At 38.8% G+C, this 18,973-nt stretch overlaps 1 protein-coding gene across 3 annotated transcripts; it reads right to left on the bottom strand.

Moving 5' to 3' along the window:
* Positions 1–2,968: 2,968 nt before the first annotated feature.
* LOC113303549 (pentatricopeptide repeat-containing protein At2g13600-like) lies at positions 2,969–17,499 on the bottom strand. Of its 3 annotated transcripts, none has more exons than XM_026552581.1 (2): positions 15,969–17,499; positions 2,969–3,062 (listed from the first exon to the last, which is right to left on the bottom strand). In XM_026552581.1, the coding sequence occupies exons 1-2, from the start codon at positions 17,472–17,474 to the stop codon at positions 2,994–2,996; spliced, it is 1,575 nt and encodes a 524-aa protein (XP_026408366.1). In that variant the 5' UTR covers positions 17,475–17,499; the 3' UTR covers positions 2,969–2,993. The 3 variants fall into 3 exon arrangements, with proteins under 3 accessions (XP_026408366.1, XP_026408367.1, XP_026408365.1); XM_026552582.1 differs by lacking the exon at positions 2,969–3,062 and adding an exon at positions 15,158–15,451 and having other exon boundaries at positions 15,939–17,499; XM_026552580.1 differs by lacking the exon at positions 2,969–3,062 and having other exon boundaries at positions 15,586–17,499.
* Positions 17,500–18,973: the final 1,474 nt, after the last annotated feature.

Genomic DNA, 18,973 nt, shown 5'->3' with positions numbered 1-18,973 from the left:
GAGGTGCCCCTTATCCAAAGTGAGGGTGCCTTTAGTAATTTTTCTCCGGGTGTCCGAAAAGCACTTTTCGAGCAACGGTTTCCACACAAGTGTACTTCTCCAAAAACACCTAAACAAACATAAAAACACCATAGTATAAAATCAAGCACTAACAATACAAACACTGAGGACAATTCAGACACAAAATTGTGTCAATCAAGTGCTTAAAAAATTTCCATGACTATTACTAGTCCAGGTATAAGGATTGCCACTGAAACCCAAATCATGGAGATCAGTTTCTTTAATATGTTCTAGAACTTCATCTGGAGTAGTATTAGTATTGGTGTTTCTTTCAGAAGTTTCCATAGTGATATTAAGGTCCCCTATAAGGACCCAAGGTATTTTTACCACTTTACTAAGGTTTTTTATGTAATCCCATTGAGCTGGCTGATCCTCTTTGTAAGGAGTGCCATAAATACAGGAAATGAACCACTCACCTTTGGCGGGATCATTATTGATTAAAGCATGGAACATATTTGAAGAGGAGTAAACTATTTCAAGGGAGAAACCATCTTTCCATAAAAGAACAATGCCACCAGCTTGACCAATAGAAGGAACAAAAGATATATTAGGCATATGAAGAAACTTAGTTAGATTTTGAATCGTATTATCATTGATCTTGGTTTCTGATAAAAAGATAATATCAGGTGAATGAAGTTTGTTCACGTGAAACAGATGTTCTCTAGTTTCTTTACCTATAAATCCTTGGCAGTTCCAGCTCAAAATTTTCATGTTGTAAGTGTTTAAAAAGCAACTAAACTTGATACCCAAGTAATTGTACGGAAGAGCAGTATGAAACAAAACAAATATGTAATGAGATTGATTTTGAAAACTAGACTGATAATGAAAAACACTATTAGCAATGAGAAGTTGTATTACCAATTTTTGAGTGGCCTCGTTCATCTCATGAGAAGGCTCCTCTATTTCCTTAGCTCCATCCTCAATCAGGTCATGCTCCATTTCATCTGCCTCTGCTGCAAGAGGATTTTTACCAGTATTATTTTCCATGTTGCTGCCTTCCATTAGAGCTAAGTCTTGTTCATCAGTTCTAGATCTTTTGTTTCCCCTATTCTCCTCATCTTCATTAGCTTCTTCAATCTCCTTACGGCTAGCTTCAACGATAAGTTGGATAAGGAGGTCCAGATCTTCAATGATTTCTACTCCATAAGCTGAAGCCAGTTCATGAATATAGGCTATGTATTCCTCATTAGTGTACCTCCTTAGTTTGAGCTCATCAGCTATTATTTCACATTCTTCGTCCTTGTGATCTATAGTGAAGCATTTGGGACAAAGTGAGTGAGGTTAATTTTCCCAGTGAAAACGAATCCATGTTACACCTCCAGATGCATTGTTCCACCATCCTCCTCTGTGAAGAGGTTTAGATAAGTCTATTTTTATTTTAGCAATGATAGTGCTACCATAGACTTGAGTAACATCTTACGGATTTGTCGAAACTTTTAATCCTAGTTCTGCAATGGCTTCATCCACAATTTCCTTGGAATAATGCTCGAGTAAGAGGTTTTTGAATTGCACATCCCATTCTTGATGAGAGAAAACATAACTTTCGACTGAAATAGTCGCATCATATTTTAGCAGATTCAAGTGACATTTCTTCGCGTTCCAAGGGCTTTTTTTGAGAATAGTATTCATAAACTCTACAGTGTGGAACTTGAAGAGGTATATGTTCCTGCCAATAGCTATAACTTCTTTTGTTTTGTACTTGTTCCAAACTTTTTGAACTTATTTCCTTATAACATCAGTATCAAAGTTATATTTTGAAAAAAGCTTTCCAATAAGAGTAGTGCTATAATCCTCAGCTACCTTGACAAAAGCTGATTTAGTACCTACTGCTCTACGCATCTGTCTAGCACATATGTCTCTAATCTGAGTGTTTTGCATTTTTCCAGTGATAGAGGTGATTTGATTGTTTGAAGACGACGCCATTTGAGCTTCAAAAATGTTGATATTGGAACGAATTGATATGAAGGAGGGTAGGTAGAAGGTATTTTCTAGGGTTGAAGCAAACCTGATATATAGGATGAAATTATAGCTAAAATAGGTATAATTAGTTATACCAGAATTATTCTCTCCTTTAAGATTGTTAATGAGGATAATTCTACCGGGGTATGAGATATATCTTATAAACAGAAAGTTGACTATATTCTGAGTATATTGCGGTTGAGTTATATATCTCCTTCCATTACGGAGAGAAATATGGGGAAAGTTGAACTTTTTGAAATTCAAAATTTCCAGATGCAGAATCTGAGTTGATCCTGCCGATTTGAATAAATTAAGATCGCTAGCGACATTTGAATCATAAACATGATAAAGAAAATAATACTGATTCATATTGGTAAAAACCTTTTCAACATTTGAGGCTTGCAATACTGCTGGATAAGTTGATGAAAAGTTGATACTTGATTGTAACAATAGAGTTAAAAGGAGGAGACTTTTGCAGAGAGAGGTCCAAAACTGAATGCTTCTCATGATTTGATGAACATAAAGGCCTGAAAATTAGCAAACAATCAACATGTTAAACGAACAGAAAGGAATAGGCAATAAACTTGAAGAAGAATCAAAGAAACAAAAACAGAATGGAAACAACTAGATTTCAAAAACTAAAACAATTGAGATGGGTAAATGGAAACAGATTATAAGAGAAAAAAGAAGAAAATATCATAAAATAAGATTAGAAATGGATAAAGATGATGAAAGTATGCATAAATCATTCGAGAGATCAAACAAAGAAGATGTTAAAAAAAATTCCAAGTTGACTCATTGTCGCCCGATCTCAGAGCTTGATTCGACCCTTTCCTTCGGGTTGAAGACTGGAATTTGTGATCTTTTACCAAATTTGATGTTCTAAGAAATTCCTAGAGGGCGGATCATGTCCTCAATCCAATGCTCATGTTGGTATAAGAACTGTGTAAATGACACCATCCCCAAGGATGAGATCAATAAAATTCAATCTCGAAAAGATAAGAATTATCAACCTTCATCACCTGGGCCATTCTTTCTAAAACCAACTGGGTTTCTGTACCCAAGGGTGTACCCACAAAACCTTTACTCCAGACCCTAGCTATCTACGCAGAACCTTGGGAGGCACTAAAGAATCTCCTTGGTTGGCATACTCTCATTGACTACAGGAGGAAGTACCCTGATGCGAAATTCCAATTGTTGTACACGAGTTTGCACTCAACATACTAAAATTCATATATAAGTGACAGAGCTCTACTCAGATAGTTCCTGGACATCATAACCGGAGTCAACCAATCACATGTAAAGATTAAGAAGATGGATAAAGAGAAAAATTCGATGGTTGAAAGTGAACGGTGTTTCCTATATCTGTCTGAAGGCCTCTGCCAAGATGAACCTATCCTAATGGACTGAGATACCGGTCTGACTAATATCAACACAACTGACATATACAAGGGCACCAGTGGTCGATAAACCTAACTCTAGGTTAACACAACTGGCATATACAAGGGCACCAGTGGTCGACTTTATTGAATTTATTCCGGTTGGTATGATGGTCTGGTCTCAAATATATATATACATATTTTTTTTTTGATATCTCAATCACTCTATTTCACCTAGCAATGGTAACAACTTGAATCGTGTGCCCCACCAAATCACTTAAGAAATAAAACCAGAAGGGATTAGGATTCAACGAGATATGGCGAAACTACCATGTTTTTTTTTTAATTCTAACACCTGAGCTCTGTGCTTTTATGAATAGACTCTTTAGATGTTTCCATCTAATCAGATTGGTTCCTCAACTCCTACAACCAAGATGTTCCCATCCACTTAGATTGGTTAGTGCCAACCTTAATAAGCATAAATTTCTAGGCTCTGGAGTTTATTTATTGCAATTAAAAGCTAACAAAAAGTTTCTTCCCCACCCCCAAAATTAAATCTAACATTGTCCTCAATGTCTCTAATGAAAGACCAATACCAAAAATTAAAGTAGCATGAGGAATCAAAAAGAGAGAAGTCGGAAAGATAGTACCTGGGTGAAGAGAGAAATCAAAAACTAATATACAACATACAATCGCCTCGATGGTCAATCAAGGGTAAACAGGGTCCTCCAGAGGAACCTCCTCAACATCACCTGTAGGAAAGGGCTCTAAAAAGGGTTTCAATTTCTGACCGTTAACCTTCGAAGAACTACTACCATCCGGTATCTCGATCTCAACAGCTCCATGAGGAAAGACAGTGCGAACAATAAAAGGACCCGTCCACCGAGAATGTAACTTCTCAGGGAAAAGATGCAAGCGGGTATCATACTGAAGAACTTTTTGACCTGGAGAAAATGAATTTCTTAAAATATTCTTATCATGTACCAATTTCATTTTGTTCTTATACTCCTTAGCACTATCGTAAGCATCTATACGAATCTCTTCCAACTCATTGAGCTGGAGTTTCCTATGGGCTCCTACCTTGTCGATTGAAAAATTTAGCTGCTTAACATCCCAATATGCTCTATGTTCTAACTCAACAGGTAAGTGAAATGCCTTGCCATACATAAGTCGATAAGGTGGCATTCCAATGGGGGTCTTAAACGCAGTACGGTAAGCCCATAAGGCATCAGTAAGCCTAGACGACCAGTCTTTCCGATTAGGATTAACTGTTTTCTCTAATATACGTTTTATCTGCCTATTGGAAACCTCTACCTGACCACTAGTCTGTGGATGATACGGGGTAGCTACCTTATGTGTAATACCATATTTCTTCATCAAAAGCCTAAAAGGTCCATTACAAAAGTGCGACCCTCCATCACTAATTATAGCTCGCGGTGTACCAAAACGTGTAAGTATATTATCTTTCAAGAACTCAACCACTGCCCAATGGTCATTGGTTTTACACGCAACCGACAAGGATGTAAAGGTTACCAAAATAATTAGGAAACGGACCCATAAATCAATACCGCACACATCAAAGACCTCAACAACTAAAATAGGGTTTAAGGGCATCATGTTCATACGATAAATGGTTCCTAATTTATGGCAACGCTCACAAGCAACACAGTGACTATGGGAGTCTTTAAACAACGAAGGCCAATAGAATCCACACTGCAATATCTTAGCAACAGTCTTCTTAGCACTAAAGTGAACCCCACAAGCATGATCATGACAAAAGGAAATAATACTGGACTGGTCACTCTCAGGTATACATCTCCTAATAATCTGGTATGGACAATACTTAAACAAATAAGGATAATCCCAAAAGAAGTGCTTAACCTCGGATAAAAACCTAGAACGATCTTGTTTACCCCAATGTTGGGGAATTTTACCAGTAACAAGATAGTTCATTATATTTGCATACCAAGGTAATTGGGTAACAAAGAACAGTTGTTCATCAGGAAAGCTATCCCTTATAGGAAGGGAATCATCAGGGGAATCAACAACTAGCCTAGACAAGTGGTCTGATACTACATTTTTGGAACCCTTTTTTGTCTCTAATGTCTGGAGAAAACTCTTGCAACAAAAGGATCCACCTAATCAATCTAGGTTTCGTATCCTTTTTAGACAGAAGATATTTCAAAGCAGCATGATCAGTATATATTACGATCTTAGAACCTAAGAGATAGGGTCTAAACTTGTCTAAGGCAAAAACAATGGCTAACAGTTCCTTCTCGGTAGTGGTATAGTTCAACTGGGCATCATTCAGAGTTTTGCTAGCATAGTAAATCACATGAAGTAATTTGTTTTCTCGCTGACCTAGCACAACACCAATAGCATAATCTGAAACATCACACATGATCTCAAAAGGTAGGTTCCAGTTGGGTTCCTGGACTATGGGGGCGGTAGTGAGTAAAATCTTAAGCTTCTCAAAAGCCTCTAAACAAGCATCATCAAAGACAAACTTAACATCTTTTGCAAGCAACTTGCAAAGAGGTCTAGAAATCAAGCTAAAATCCTTAATGAATCGACGATAAAAACCTGCATGCCTTAAGAATGACCTAATATCTCTTACGATTTTTGGGACCTGTAAAGTTTTAGTAAGGTCAACTTTGGCTCTATCTACCTCTATACCCTTCGAAGATACGATATGCCCTAGAAAAATTCCTGAACGAACCATGAAGTGACATTTCTCCAAATTAAGCACTAAATTCTTTTCCTTACACCTAGCCAAAACTAATGACAAATGATGCAAGCACTCATCGAAAGACGAACCAAACACTGAAAAATCATCCATAAAGACCTCTAAGAACCGTTCTACCATGCCAGAAAATATGCTCAGCATACAACGCTGAAAGGTCGCAGGGGCATTACATAGCCCGAAAGGCATGCGTCTATACGCAAAGGTACCAAAGGGACATGTAAAAGTGGTTTTCTCTTGGTCTTCTGGGGCTATGACAACCTGATTATAACCGCAATATCCATTGAAAAATCAATAATGTCTACGTCCAGCTAATCTTTCTAGCATTTGGTCGATGAAGGGAAGGCGAAAGTGGTCCTTCCTAGTGACCTTGTTCAATTTCCTATAGTCAATACAGACACGCCAACCGGTGGTCACCCGGGTTGGGATTAACTCATTGTTATCATTCTGGACTACAATAATACTAGATTTCTTGGGAACAAATTGAACGGGGCTGACCCACTTACTGTCTGAAATGGGGTAGATAATTCCTGCATCTAACATCTTAAGAACCTCGGTTCGAACTACTTCTTTCATATTAGGTTTCAGTTGACGTTGCATCTCCCTAGAAGGTTTGGTGTCACTCTCTAAATAGATATGATGCATACAATCAGTAGGACTTATACCCTTAATGTCTGCTATGGTCCACCCTAAAGCTTCCTTGTTATTCTGAAGGACAGTCACTAGCCTACTTTCCTGATCACTATCCAAGTCGGATGCTATAATCACAGGTAAAGTTTCAGATGGGCCTAAAAACACATACTTCAGGGTATCTGGTAATGGTTTAAGGTCCAACTTAGGAGGCTTTTCTAACGAAGGAACTAGGGTAGACTTAGAAACGGGTAGAGGTTCGAACTTAGGTTTCCAGCCATTACTAGTGTCTATCAAAGGGGTTGAATCTAACAAATCATTCACCTCATTAATCACATCGTCATCATCAAAATCAATCCCAAAGTGTGCTAGGAATTTCTCTAATGGATCTTCTAACAAAGTGTTTGGTAATGACTCCTCAACTAAAGTTCCTATCATGTTCACCTCTTCTATGCTCGAGTAATCTAGTTCAGAGGGTAGCTTACTAATATCAAAAATGTTCAGATCAATAGTCATATTACCAAATGACAAATTCATAATACCATTTCGACAGTTAATGATCACATTGGATGTAGATAAAAACGGGCGACCTAAAATCACTGGTGTCACTCTCTAAATAGATATGATGCATACAATCAGTAGGACTTATACCCTCAATGTCTTCTATGGTCCACCCTAAAGCTTCCTTCTTATTCTGAAGGACGGTCACTAGCCTACTTTCCTGATCACTATCCAAGTCGGATGCTATAATCACAGGTAAAGTTTCAGATGGGCCTAAAAACACATACTTCAGGGTATCTGGTAATGGTTTAAGGTCCAACTTAGGAGGCTTTTCTAACGAAGGAACTAGGGTAGACTTAGAAACGGGTAGAGGTTCGAACTTAGGTTTCCAGCCATTACTAGTGTCTATCAAAGGGGTTGAATCTAACAAATCATTCACCTCATTAATCACATCGTCATCATCAAAATCAATCCCAAAGTGTGCTAGGCATTTCTCTAATGGATCTTCTAACAAAGTGTTTGGTAATGACTCCTCAACTAAAGTTCCTATCATGTTCACCTCTTCTATGCTCGAGTAATCTAGTTCAGAGGGTAGCTTACTAATATCAAAAATGTTCAGGTCAATAGTCATATTACCAAATGACAAATTCATAATACCATTTCGACAGTTAATGATCACATTGGATGTAGATAAAAACGGGCGACCTAAAATCACTGGTGTCACTCTCTAAATATATATGATGCATACAATCAGTAGGACTTATACCCTCAATGTCTTCTATGGTCCACCCTAAAGCTTCCTTCTTATTCTGAAGGACGGTCACTAGCCTACTTTCCTAATCACTATCCAAGTCGGATGCTATAATCACAGGTAAAGTTTCAGATGGGCCTAAAAACACATACTTCAGGGTATCTGGTAATGGTTTAAGGTCCAACTTAGGAGGCTTTTCTAACGAAGGAACTAGGGTAGACTTAGAAACGGGTAGAGGTTCGAACTTAGGTTTCCAGCCATTACTAGTGTCTATCAAAGGGGTTGAATCTAACAAAGCATTCACCTCATTAATCACATCGTCATCGTCAAAATCAATCCCAAAGTGTGCTAGGCATTTCTCTAATGGATCTTCTAACAAAGTGTTTGGTAATGACTCCTCAACTAAAGTTCCTATCATGTTCACCTCTTCTATGCTCGAGTAATCTAGTTCAGAGGGTAGCTTACCAATATCAAAAGTTCAGATCAATAGTCATATTACCAAAATACAAATTCATAATACCATTTCGACAGTTAATGATCACATTGGATGTAGATAAAAACGGGCGACCTAAAATCACTGGTATTTGGTTCTCTGGGTCAGGGACAGGTTGGGTATCTAGGATAACAAAATCCACTGGATAAATAAACTTGTCGACCTCAATAAGAACGTCCTCGATCACACCACGAGGAATTTTAACGGACCTATCATCTAGCTAAAGTGTCATTTGGGTAGGTTTCATCTCACGAAGTCCTAGCTTAAGGTACACATGGTATGGGAGTAAGTTCACACTGTCTCCTAAGTCAAGCAACGCTTTATCGACACGGTATTTACCTATTGTGCAAGAAATAGTAGGGGACCCTGGGTCTTTATACTTAAGAGTAGTGGTATTCTGAATAATAGAACTCACATGACTAGCTAGGAAGGCTTTCTTCTGGACACTAAGTTTTCGCTTTCGCGTACACATATCCTTAAGAAACTTGGCATAAGCGGGAATCTGCTTAATCGCATCTAATAATGGAAGGTTGATGGTTACCTGCTTAAAAACCTCCAATATATCATTAAAGTTGGACTCCCTCTTAGTTGGAACTAGCATCTGGGGGAACGGGGCTCTGGGAACAAAGCCGGGCTCAACATGACCCTCATTGGTCTCTTTGGAGACTCTATCAGTCTCCTCATTTTCTGGCTCAGAAGGGTGAACTACATCATGTTCACTATCAGTCATGGCAACCTTATTGTCAACTTTCTTTCCACTCCTAAGGGTTGTTATAGAATTCACATGATTGTACGATTTCTCTCCTTTAGGGTTAGGATCAGTTTGACTAGGGAACCTTCCATCTTCTCTTTCACTAAGAAACTTAGCTATTTGGCCGACTTGAAGTTCTAAGTTAGCAAGAGACTGGGAATTATTCTTAAAATTCTTCCTGGTTTCTTCTTGAAAACCATAGTGGTTCTTTGATAACATCTCATGGTTTTTTGCTAACATAGTAAGGGTTTCTTCTAATGTGAAGATCTTTTTCTCATTCTGAAACTGGGGTTGACCTGAAGAGTTCTTAGCATAACCAAAACCTGGGGAGCCTGAGAATTACTAGTCTATCCTTGATTCTGACCCTTAGACCAATAAAAATTAGGATGGTTTCTCCAACCAGGGTTGTAAGTCTCTGAGTATGTGTCAAACTTTTGACGGTTCTCAAACCTAGCATTGTTATAGACAACATGGGCTTGCTCTTCACTAACCTGACCTTCCCAAACGAGTTATTGGGTTCCACTCCACAACTAGACACTTGAGAGGCTCTAAACCTATCATCAGGTTCAACAAGAGACCTATGTTTAGGATGATTAATTCCAAAGCTTCTAACCTTCTAGACAAAGCAGCAAACTTAGCATATGACCCGAAGCTTGTATCTACCACATTGGTGCTACTTCTATTGACCAAGAGTCTTTTGGGGGGTTCAATACAAGACTCCCGCTGTTGGGATTTTTCAGCGACAACTCCTAAGAAGGTAAAAGCATCATCAACACTTTTACTAGTGAACTCACCAACGCACATAGACTCGACCATGGCTTTGGTTGAATAGTCTAAACCATCATAAATAATCTCTATGAGTTTCATCTTATAAAATCCATGGTGAGGACACTGGGATAGGAGATCATTGAATCTCTCTAAAAACCGAGACTATCCCTCTTGTTGCGCACTAGCACTAATTTTCTGCCTAACAGAGGCAGTTTTATGCTTAGGGTAGAATTTCATATAGAAAGCAGCAATAAGTTCCTGCCATATTTCAATGGATTCAGATGGTAGGTTGTTCAGCCAGGTCTTGGCTTTATCTCACAAGGAAAAGGGAAACATCTTAAGTTTCAAGACTTCATCAGTAAGGTCTTTTATTCTAATTTTCCCACAAATTTCTTCAAAGTCCCTAATATGAAAATAAGGGTTCTCATCGTATTTCCCTAAGAATATAGGGATCATCTGAAGAATACTAGGTTTTATCTCGAAATTAGCCGTAGTGGCTGGCAATTTAATGCACGAGGCTTGGGTGGACCTAGTTGGGAACAAGTAATCTTTTAAAGTTGCCATCGCTGACACAACTGAAGTACTAGGGGTATTTTCCTCACGAAGAGACATATTCTCAAAACTGAAGTTTCCAAAAAACAGGGCTCTGAAAAGAAGAGTCTTCGAGATCCCCGCTTCCACAAGAAGAACTACTAGGTTTTTCACTAATCAATCGACCTAGATTATCTCTTTTCCAAGCCCGTTCTCTAATGACCTCGGGCATACACTAGAAAAACAAATAAAATAATCCTTAAGGAAGGGAGGTTCTAAGAAAACACAAAGCAGGCTGACTCCACCAAAGAAAACCTAAAGATTTCTAGCAAACAAAAAGCATGATGGCTCCATTTAGATTGTTTCTACACCAACTTCTATTCTTTAGAAAAGGAACTCGTTACAATATGAGAAAACCTCTCTGGAATCAATCCGAGTTAAAATAAGTTGAATAGAGATGAGGGAAGCTGCGTGGAGCTTTGATACCCAAGGCCTCACCGGCGTTACAAGGCGGCGTATTCAACTCACAAAAACCATCATGAACTTCAAGGTATGCTCAAAAGAGTAACCAATATTTTTCGAACGACTTTCCTATTAAGATCGTTACCCTATAGGTCTCGTTCTAGTCAAAATTTTAGGCTTAGGTTCGCGTTTGGTTTCGTTTTCCTAAGGCGGGCAAGAAGAGAACGGTGATGAAATCCGAACCCTTATCTTGTATGGACAGTCCTTTCCCTTTACTAGGAAATTAACACAGCCGTTTTCAATTCCTCAACATATATGCAAACGAAGGAATACCAGTAAACCCGCTGACAGGGGATTCGCGGGTGTTTAGATAAACTTACCTCCCGTTCCAGACGGGGGATGAACCGCTGAAGTCGACTCGGGCCACGACTCCTATGTCATGTACGAACCCGAGGGGCCGAAGCGTATTGTAATCGCCGTCTTTCTATGCAAACAATTTATATTTAAACTACCCTTCCGTAGAGTTAAAAAAATAAAGTCTCAAAGTCCAAAAATATAGTGCAAAAGAAAAAGAGAATTTAAAAAAAATGTCTCTCTCTCTCTCTCTCTCTCTCTTTTTTAATTAATTTTTATTCTTCTTTTCTTTCGCTCATTTCGCCTTGCTTTTACTTCAAATCTTTAAGTATTCACCAAAAGCTTTGGCAAATTTTTCTTTCGCTCCAAACTCCAAAATCTGTAAGGAAAAGAAAAAAACCGAAAAACGTAAAGAAGAACAAATAAAATAAAAATGAAAAACAAATAAAAACCTAAAAAAAATAAATCTAAATACTCTATCCTAAAGACAAGTCCGCGTCGGCGGCGCCAAAAATTGATGTTTTTTTTTCCAATGATGTTGTAGTATACGACCCTCACCCCTTTGTCGTTGTCTCTATTGATAAACGACTGTCTCTGTGGGTCTTTTGTTCTTCGTGTTCTTCACAGCAGCAGAAATGGTAATTTCTGCAACTTGATTTTTTCGACTCTGTGATGCTCTATAATCTCCCAAACTCTCCGTCACCCTTCTCTATGCTCCCACGGGCCTTTTTATACTCGGCAAGCACAAGAATAACGTCTCATTCACTCCTCAAATCTTCACCATACTCGCAGTAAATAAAAAATATTCTCGGGTTGTTTTCTTTCCATTCTTGCCTTCTCACGCTGTCAATCAGCGTTTACACATTCCAAACTTGCTGCCAGTACATGGAAAATTGAGTCGAATCCTCTCCAAATACTCACCAACCTCAGTTATACTCGTGCTTTGTTGTGTCCGACAGACTCCTCTTTTTTTCGATTCTGAGTCATCTATCAATCCTGTTTTATCGAATCTGGAGTGATTACCAACCCTGTTTAGTCGAAACAGGGTATATCCAATCCAAAGAACTCATTGAATCCGGCCAAAGCTTCAGCAAAATCTTGCCTGAAATACCCGTGAAAAGTTCACACCTATGTTTCCTTCTAACTCGAGTTCTAGCCAAATTCAATCGACAAAATCACTCCTACTATCCCTGTTATGCTCTAACAGATGCTTGCCATCAGTTTCAGCCATTGAGTCTCCTTGGAAGAGCACCAAAACTCGAACCCTAATTCTGCCATTAAAACACCAAGTTTTCCCACCAATTTCCAAATTCAAAGGTGAAGAAGGTGACCTCCCCCTAACCAAGCCGGGGGTGCAAATAGAAGGTGCCCAACTGAGGTGCCTCTTATCCAAAGTGAGGGTGTCTTTAGTAATTTTTCTCCGGGTGTCTGAAAAGCACTTCTCGGGCAACTTTTTCCACACAAGTGTACTTCTCCAAAAACACCTAAACAAACATAAAAACACCATAATAAGTATAAAATCAAGCACTAACAATACAAACACTGAGGACAATTCAGACAAAAAATTGTGTCAATCAAGTGCTCAAAAAATTTCCATGTTTTACTTGAAGAATTGTAGCTAGTGTACAAAGACAAGAGTATGGGAGCGTGATATGAACCTTTTATGGGAAGATGAGTTAATTTAGAATCAGGGAAACAAAGAAACCAATCTCTATTCACTAAAGATCTATCTAATCTGGATTTAATTCTACCAGTACCATGACTATTACTATTCCAGGTATAAGGATTGCCACTGAAACCCAAATCATGGAGATCAACTTCTTTAATATGTTTTAGAACTTCATCTGGAGTAGTATTAGTATTGGTGTTTCGTTAAGAAGTTTCCATAGTGATATTAAGGTCCCTTATAAGGACCCAAGGTATTTTTACCACTTTACTAAGGTTTTTTATGTAATCCCAATGAGCTGATTGATCCTCTTTGTAAGGAGTGCCATAAATACAGGAAATGAACCACTCACCTTTGGCAGGTTCATTATTGATTAAAGCATGGAACATATTTGAAGAGGAGTTAACTATTACAAGGGAGAAACCATCTTTCCATAAAAGAACAATGCCACCAGCTTGACCAATAGAAGGAACAAAAGATATATTAGGCATATGAAGAAACTTAGTTATATTTTGAATCCTATTATCATTGATCTTGGTTTCTGATGAAAAAATAATATCAGGGGAATGAAGTTTGTTCACGTGAAACAGATGTTTTCTAGTTTCTTTACCTAAAAATCCTTGGCAGTTCCAGCTCAAAATTTTCATGTTGTAAGTGTTTAAAAAGCAACTAAACTTGATACTCAAGTAATTGTACGGAAGAGCAGTATGAAACAAAAGAAATACGTAATGTGATTGATTTTGAAAACTAGACTGATAATGAAAAACACTATTAGCAATGAGAAGTTGTATTACCAATTTTAGAGTGGCCTCGTTCATCTCATGAGAAGGCTCCTCTATTTCCTTAGCTCCATCCTCAATCAGGTCATGCTCCATTTCATCTGCCTCTGTTGCAAGAGGATTTTTACCAGTATTATTTTCCATGTTGCTGCCTTCCATTAGAGCTAAGTCTTGTTCATCAGTTCTAGATCTTTCGTTTCCCCTATTCTCCTCATCTTCATTAGCTTCTTCAATCTGCTTACGGCTAGCTTCAGCGATAAGTTGGATCAGGAGGTCCAGATCTTCAATAATTTCTACTCCATAAGCTGAAGCCAGTTCATGAATATAGGCTATGTATTCCTCATTAGTGTACCTCCTTATTCTGAGCTCATCAACTATTATTTCACATTCTTCGTCCTTGTGATCTATAGTGAAGCATTTGGGACAAAGAGAGTGAGGTTGCTTTTCCCAGTGAAAACGAATCCATGTTACACCTCCAGATGCATTGTTCCACCATCCTCCTCTGTGAAGAGGTTTAGATAAGTCTATTTTGATTTTTAGCATTGATAGTGCTACCATAGACTTGAGTAACATCTTCCGGATCTGTCGAAACTTTTAATCCTAGTTCTTCAATGGCTTCATCCACAATTTCCTTGGAATGATGCTCGAGTAAGAGGTTTTTGAATTGCACATCCCATTCTTGATGAGAGAAAACATAACTTTCGACTGGAATAGTCGCATCATATTTTAGCAGATTCAAGTGACATTTCTTCGCGTTCCAAGGGCTTTTTTTGAGAATAGTATTCATAACCTCTACAGTGTGGAACTTGAAGAGGTATATGTTCCTGCTAGTAGCTCTTACTTCTTTTGTTCTGTACTTGTTCCGAACTTTTTGAACTTCTTTCCTTATAACATCAGTATCAATGTTATCTTTTGAAAAAAGCTTTCCAATAAGAGTAGTGCTATGATCCTCAGCTACCTTGAAAAACCTGATTTAGTACCTACTGCTCTACGCATCTGTCTAGCACATATGTCTCTTATCTAAGTGTTTTGCATTTTCCAGTGATAGATGTGATTTGATTGTTTGAAAACGACGCCATTTGAGCTTCAAAAATGTTGATATTGGAAGGAATTGATATGAAGGAGGTTAGGTAGAAGGTATTTTAGTTATATAGGATGAAATTATAGCTAAAATAGGTATAATTAGTTATACCAGAATTATTCTCTCCTTTAAGATTGTTAATGAGGATAATTCTACCGGGGTATGAGATATATCTTATAAACAGAAAGTTGACTATCTTCTGAGTAGATTGCGGTTGAGTTATATATTTCCTTCCATTACGGAGAGAAATAGGGGGAAAGTTGAACTTTTTGAAATTCAAAATTTCCAGATGCAGAATCTGAGTTGATCTTACCGATTTGAACAAATTAAGATCGCTAGCGACATTTGAATCATAAACATGATAAAGAAAATAATACTAATTCATACTGGTAAAAACCTCTTCAACATTTGAGGCTTGCAATACTGCTGGATAAGTTGATGAAAAGTTGATACTTGATTGTAACAATAGAGTTACAAGGAGGAAACCTTTGCAGAGAGAGGTCCAAAACTGAATGCTTCTCATGATTTGATGAACATAAAGGCCTGAAAATTAACAAACAATCAACATGTTAAACGAACAGAAAGGAATAGGCAATAAACTTGAAGAAGAATCAAAGAAACAAAAACAGAATGGAAACAACTAGATTTCAAAAACTAAAACAATTGAGATGGGTAAATGGAAACAGATTGTAAGAGAAAAAAAAAGAAAATATCATAAAATAAGATTAGAAATGGATAAAGATGATGAAAATATGCATAAATCATTCGAGAGATCAAACAAAGAAGATGTTAAAAAAATTTCCGAGTTGACTCATTGTCGCCCGATCCTCAGAGCTTGATTCGACCCTTTCCTTCTGGTTGAAGACTGGAATTTGTGATCTTTTACCAAATTTGATGTTCTAAGAAATTCCTAGAGGGCGGATCATGTCCTCAATCCAATGCTCAGGTTGGTATAAGAACTGTGAAAATGACACCATCCCCAAGGATGAGATCAATAAAATTCAATCTCGAAAAGATAAGAATTATCAACCTTCATCACCTGGGCCATTCTTTCTAAAACCAACTGGGTTTCTGTACCCGGGTTGGGAGTCTTATCTTCAGCAAGAAATTGATTAACAACACCATTAGTCTCAATGCAACTACGCCCAGGTTTCTTCTTAATTCTTCGATCTTTCATCAACTTTCTCATCTTTATAGCCTCCTCCCATTGATTTGCTGAACAATACATGTTCCACAGAAGTACATAAACTCCATCATCACTGGGTTCTAGCTCAACTACTTTCTTTCCTGCCAGTAAAGCAATTTCCAAATTCTTGCAAGCAATGCTAGAACTCAATAGTGATCTCCAAATAATCCCATCTGGTTGAACCTTCATTTTTTCAATCAGAACTTTCGCTTCTTCAACAAGACCAGCGCGACCTAATAAATCAACCATACATCCATAATGCTCGATTTTTGGCTCCAAATGGTACATTTCCAGCATACAGTTGAACCATCTTCGACCTTCGTTGACCAGCCCTGCGTGACTGCAAGCTGAAAGAACAGCAACAAATGTCACCTCGTTCGGGTAATCTCCAGATTCTAACATTTCAGAGAATACTTCAAGAGCACGTTTTCCACTGCCATGAACTGCAAACCCCAAAATCATTGTTGTCCATGAAAAGTTATCCTTAGTCGAGATCTCTTCGAAGATCTTTTCTGCGCTTTCAAGGCTTCCACTTTTGCAATACATATCCATTAATGCATTTTTCACAGTGACATCCAAATTTAGATAAGTTTTCATAACATAACCGTGGATAAATTGGCCAAGATCAAGTGCTCCAATATCAGCGCAACCAGAAAGCACCGCCACAGTCATTACCGCAGTTGGATGATCACTTCCATCTGATTTCATTTTTTGAAATATCTCCAGTGCTTCAATTGGTTTCCCACCTTGGATATAACCAGTTATCATTGCAGTCCAGGAAACCGAATTTCTCTCCGGAATTTTATCAAACAAAGTACGTGCAGAACTTAAATCATTACACTTGATAAACCCATGCATCAAACTAGTCCAAGTAGCAACATCTTTAGTTTTCATCTCATCAAAAACCATTTGAGCTACTTTGATTTTCCCATTTCTTGAATACATATCAATTAAAGCATTTCCAACAATCGATCCCGAAGCCACCAACTCATGTCTATATATCATACCGTGAACTGCTTTTCCATGCCCAAGATTTTCACTCCGACCACATGCTGTAAGAGCCCCAACAACAGAAAAACTATCTGGTTTTAATCCTAAAGAACACAATTTTGAGAAAACCAATAGAGCCTCGAATGGAGGATCAGTATTTAAATGAAGAGAGATTAGACAAGTCCAAGAAACTATATCTGGGTTTTGGATTTGATTGAAAACATTGTAAGCTTCAATGGGTTTGTTGAATTTTGTGTATGTATTGAAGATTTTGCAAGATAAGTTTTGAAGATGGTGGAGTCCTTGTGTTAAAGCTTGTGCGTGGATTTGCTTAAGCTGTTCTAAGTTTCTACATGTCTGTAGTAGAAAATGGCAGTAACTTCTCTTCATTTACTCCAATATTGAGGACGTCACCCTTGAGGACGTTGCCCAGCGTGTGGATATGTCTGAGGACGTCACGATTTGTAGCATCCACGAGAGTGAAGTAAAGGAGGCCTTAAAAGGAACAAGAAGAGGAAAGGCCTTGGGTCCCGATGCCATACCGACCGAGGTGTAGAAATGTTTGGGAGATGATGGGATAACTTGGCTAACCAAGCTATTCAATAACATCATCCGGCCAAATCAAATGCCGAACGAGTGGCGTCGAAGTGTCATCGACCCAATCTCTAAAAACAAAGGGGACATTCAGAATTGCTCCAACTATAGAGGAATTAAACTGATGAGCCATACACTCAAGCTGTGGAAACGCGTCATTGAACGGCGGTTACGCAGACAAACCAGCGTCTCATCAAACCAATTCGGATTTATGCCGGGAAGATCAACCACGGAGGCCATTTTCCTGGTGAGGCAACTTATGGAAAGGTACAGGGAACAAAAGAGGGAACTGCACATGGTCTTCATTGATCTGGAGAAGGCCTACGATAAAGTGCCGCGTGAAGTAATGTGGTGGGCTCTTGAACATAAAAAGGTATCACCGAAGTACATAAACTTAATCAAGGATATGTACGAGGACGCATTTACCGGTGTCCGGACGAGCGACGGAGTATCAGACGATTTCTCGATTAAGATAGGGCTTCACCAGGGATCATCCTTGAGCCCTTATATTTTCGATTTAGTGTTCGATCAAGTTACGAGAGAAATTCAGGGTGAGATCCCCTGGTGCATGCTCTTTGCAGATGATGTGGTGCTCATCGGCAACTCAAAAGAAGATGTGGGGAAAAATCTGGAATTGTGGCGCCAGACTCTGGAGTCGAAGGGTTTCAGGCTTAGTAGAACAAAGACCGAATATTTGAAGTGCGATCTCAGCAGCTCTGGGAGAGTTGAAGGGGACATTCTGCTTGATGGACGACCTGTCCCAAGGAAAGAGTCGTTTCGCTATCTGGGATCGATACTCCAAAGTAATGGGGGCATCGAGGAGGATATTCGCCATCGAACGCAATCTGGTTGGGGGAAATGGCGTCTGGCTTCTGGCGTCCTTTGTGACCGCAAAGTGCCGCTAAAGCTTAAAGGTAAGTTTTACAAATCTGCGATCATGACTGCCATGCACTACGGTGCGTAATGTTGGGCAATAAACAACAGAGACACCTTGAGACTGAAGAGTACCGAGATGCGGATGGTGAGGTGGGCTTGTGGACATACGAGACATGACCGTATCAGAAATGGGTACGTTCGTAAGAAACTTATGATAGTGCCAATCGAGGAGATGCTCGCACAATACCGACTGCGCTGGTTTGGGAATCTCCAACGAAGACCGCCTGATGCCCCAGTACGAGTAGGCCGCATCAGGCGTGTTGAAAGAATGATGCAACGCCAAGGCCGACCGAAGCTAACTTGGGACGAATGCGTGAAGAACGACCTGAGAAACCGAAATCTCTCACCAGAACAAGCGT

This window comes from Papaver somniferum, chromosome 8 (assembly GCF_003573695.1).
Source record: "Papaver somniferum cultivar HN1 chromosome 8, ASM357369v1, whole genome shotgun sequence".
In the NCBI taxonomy this organism is placed as follows: Eukaryota; Viridiplantae; Streptophyta; class Magnoliopsida; order Ranunculales; family Papaveraceae; genus Papaver; species Papaver somniferum.
The sequence above is the reverse complement of the archived record's forward strand: the minus strand, read 5'-3'. Positions and strand labels throughout refer to the sequence as shown.

What these genes read in the sequence shown, in the direction of transcription:
- LOC113303549 (XM_026552581.1), bottom strand. Translation starts at nt 17,474, where the DNA reads ATGAAGAGAAGTTACTGCCATTTTCTACTACAGACATGTAGAAACTTA. An exon ending in CGGGTACAGAAACCCAGTTG is followed by an intron (nt 3,063 to 15,968) that starts GTTTTAGAAAGA and finishes GAAACCCAGTTG; the next exon opens with GTTTTAGAAAGAATGGCCCA.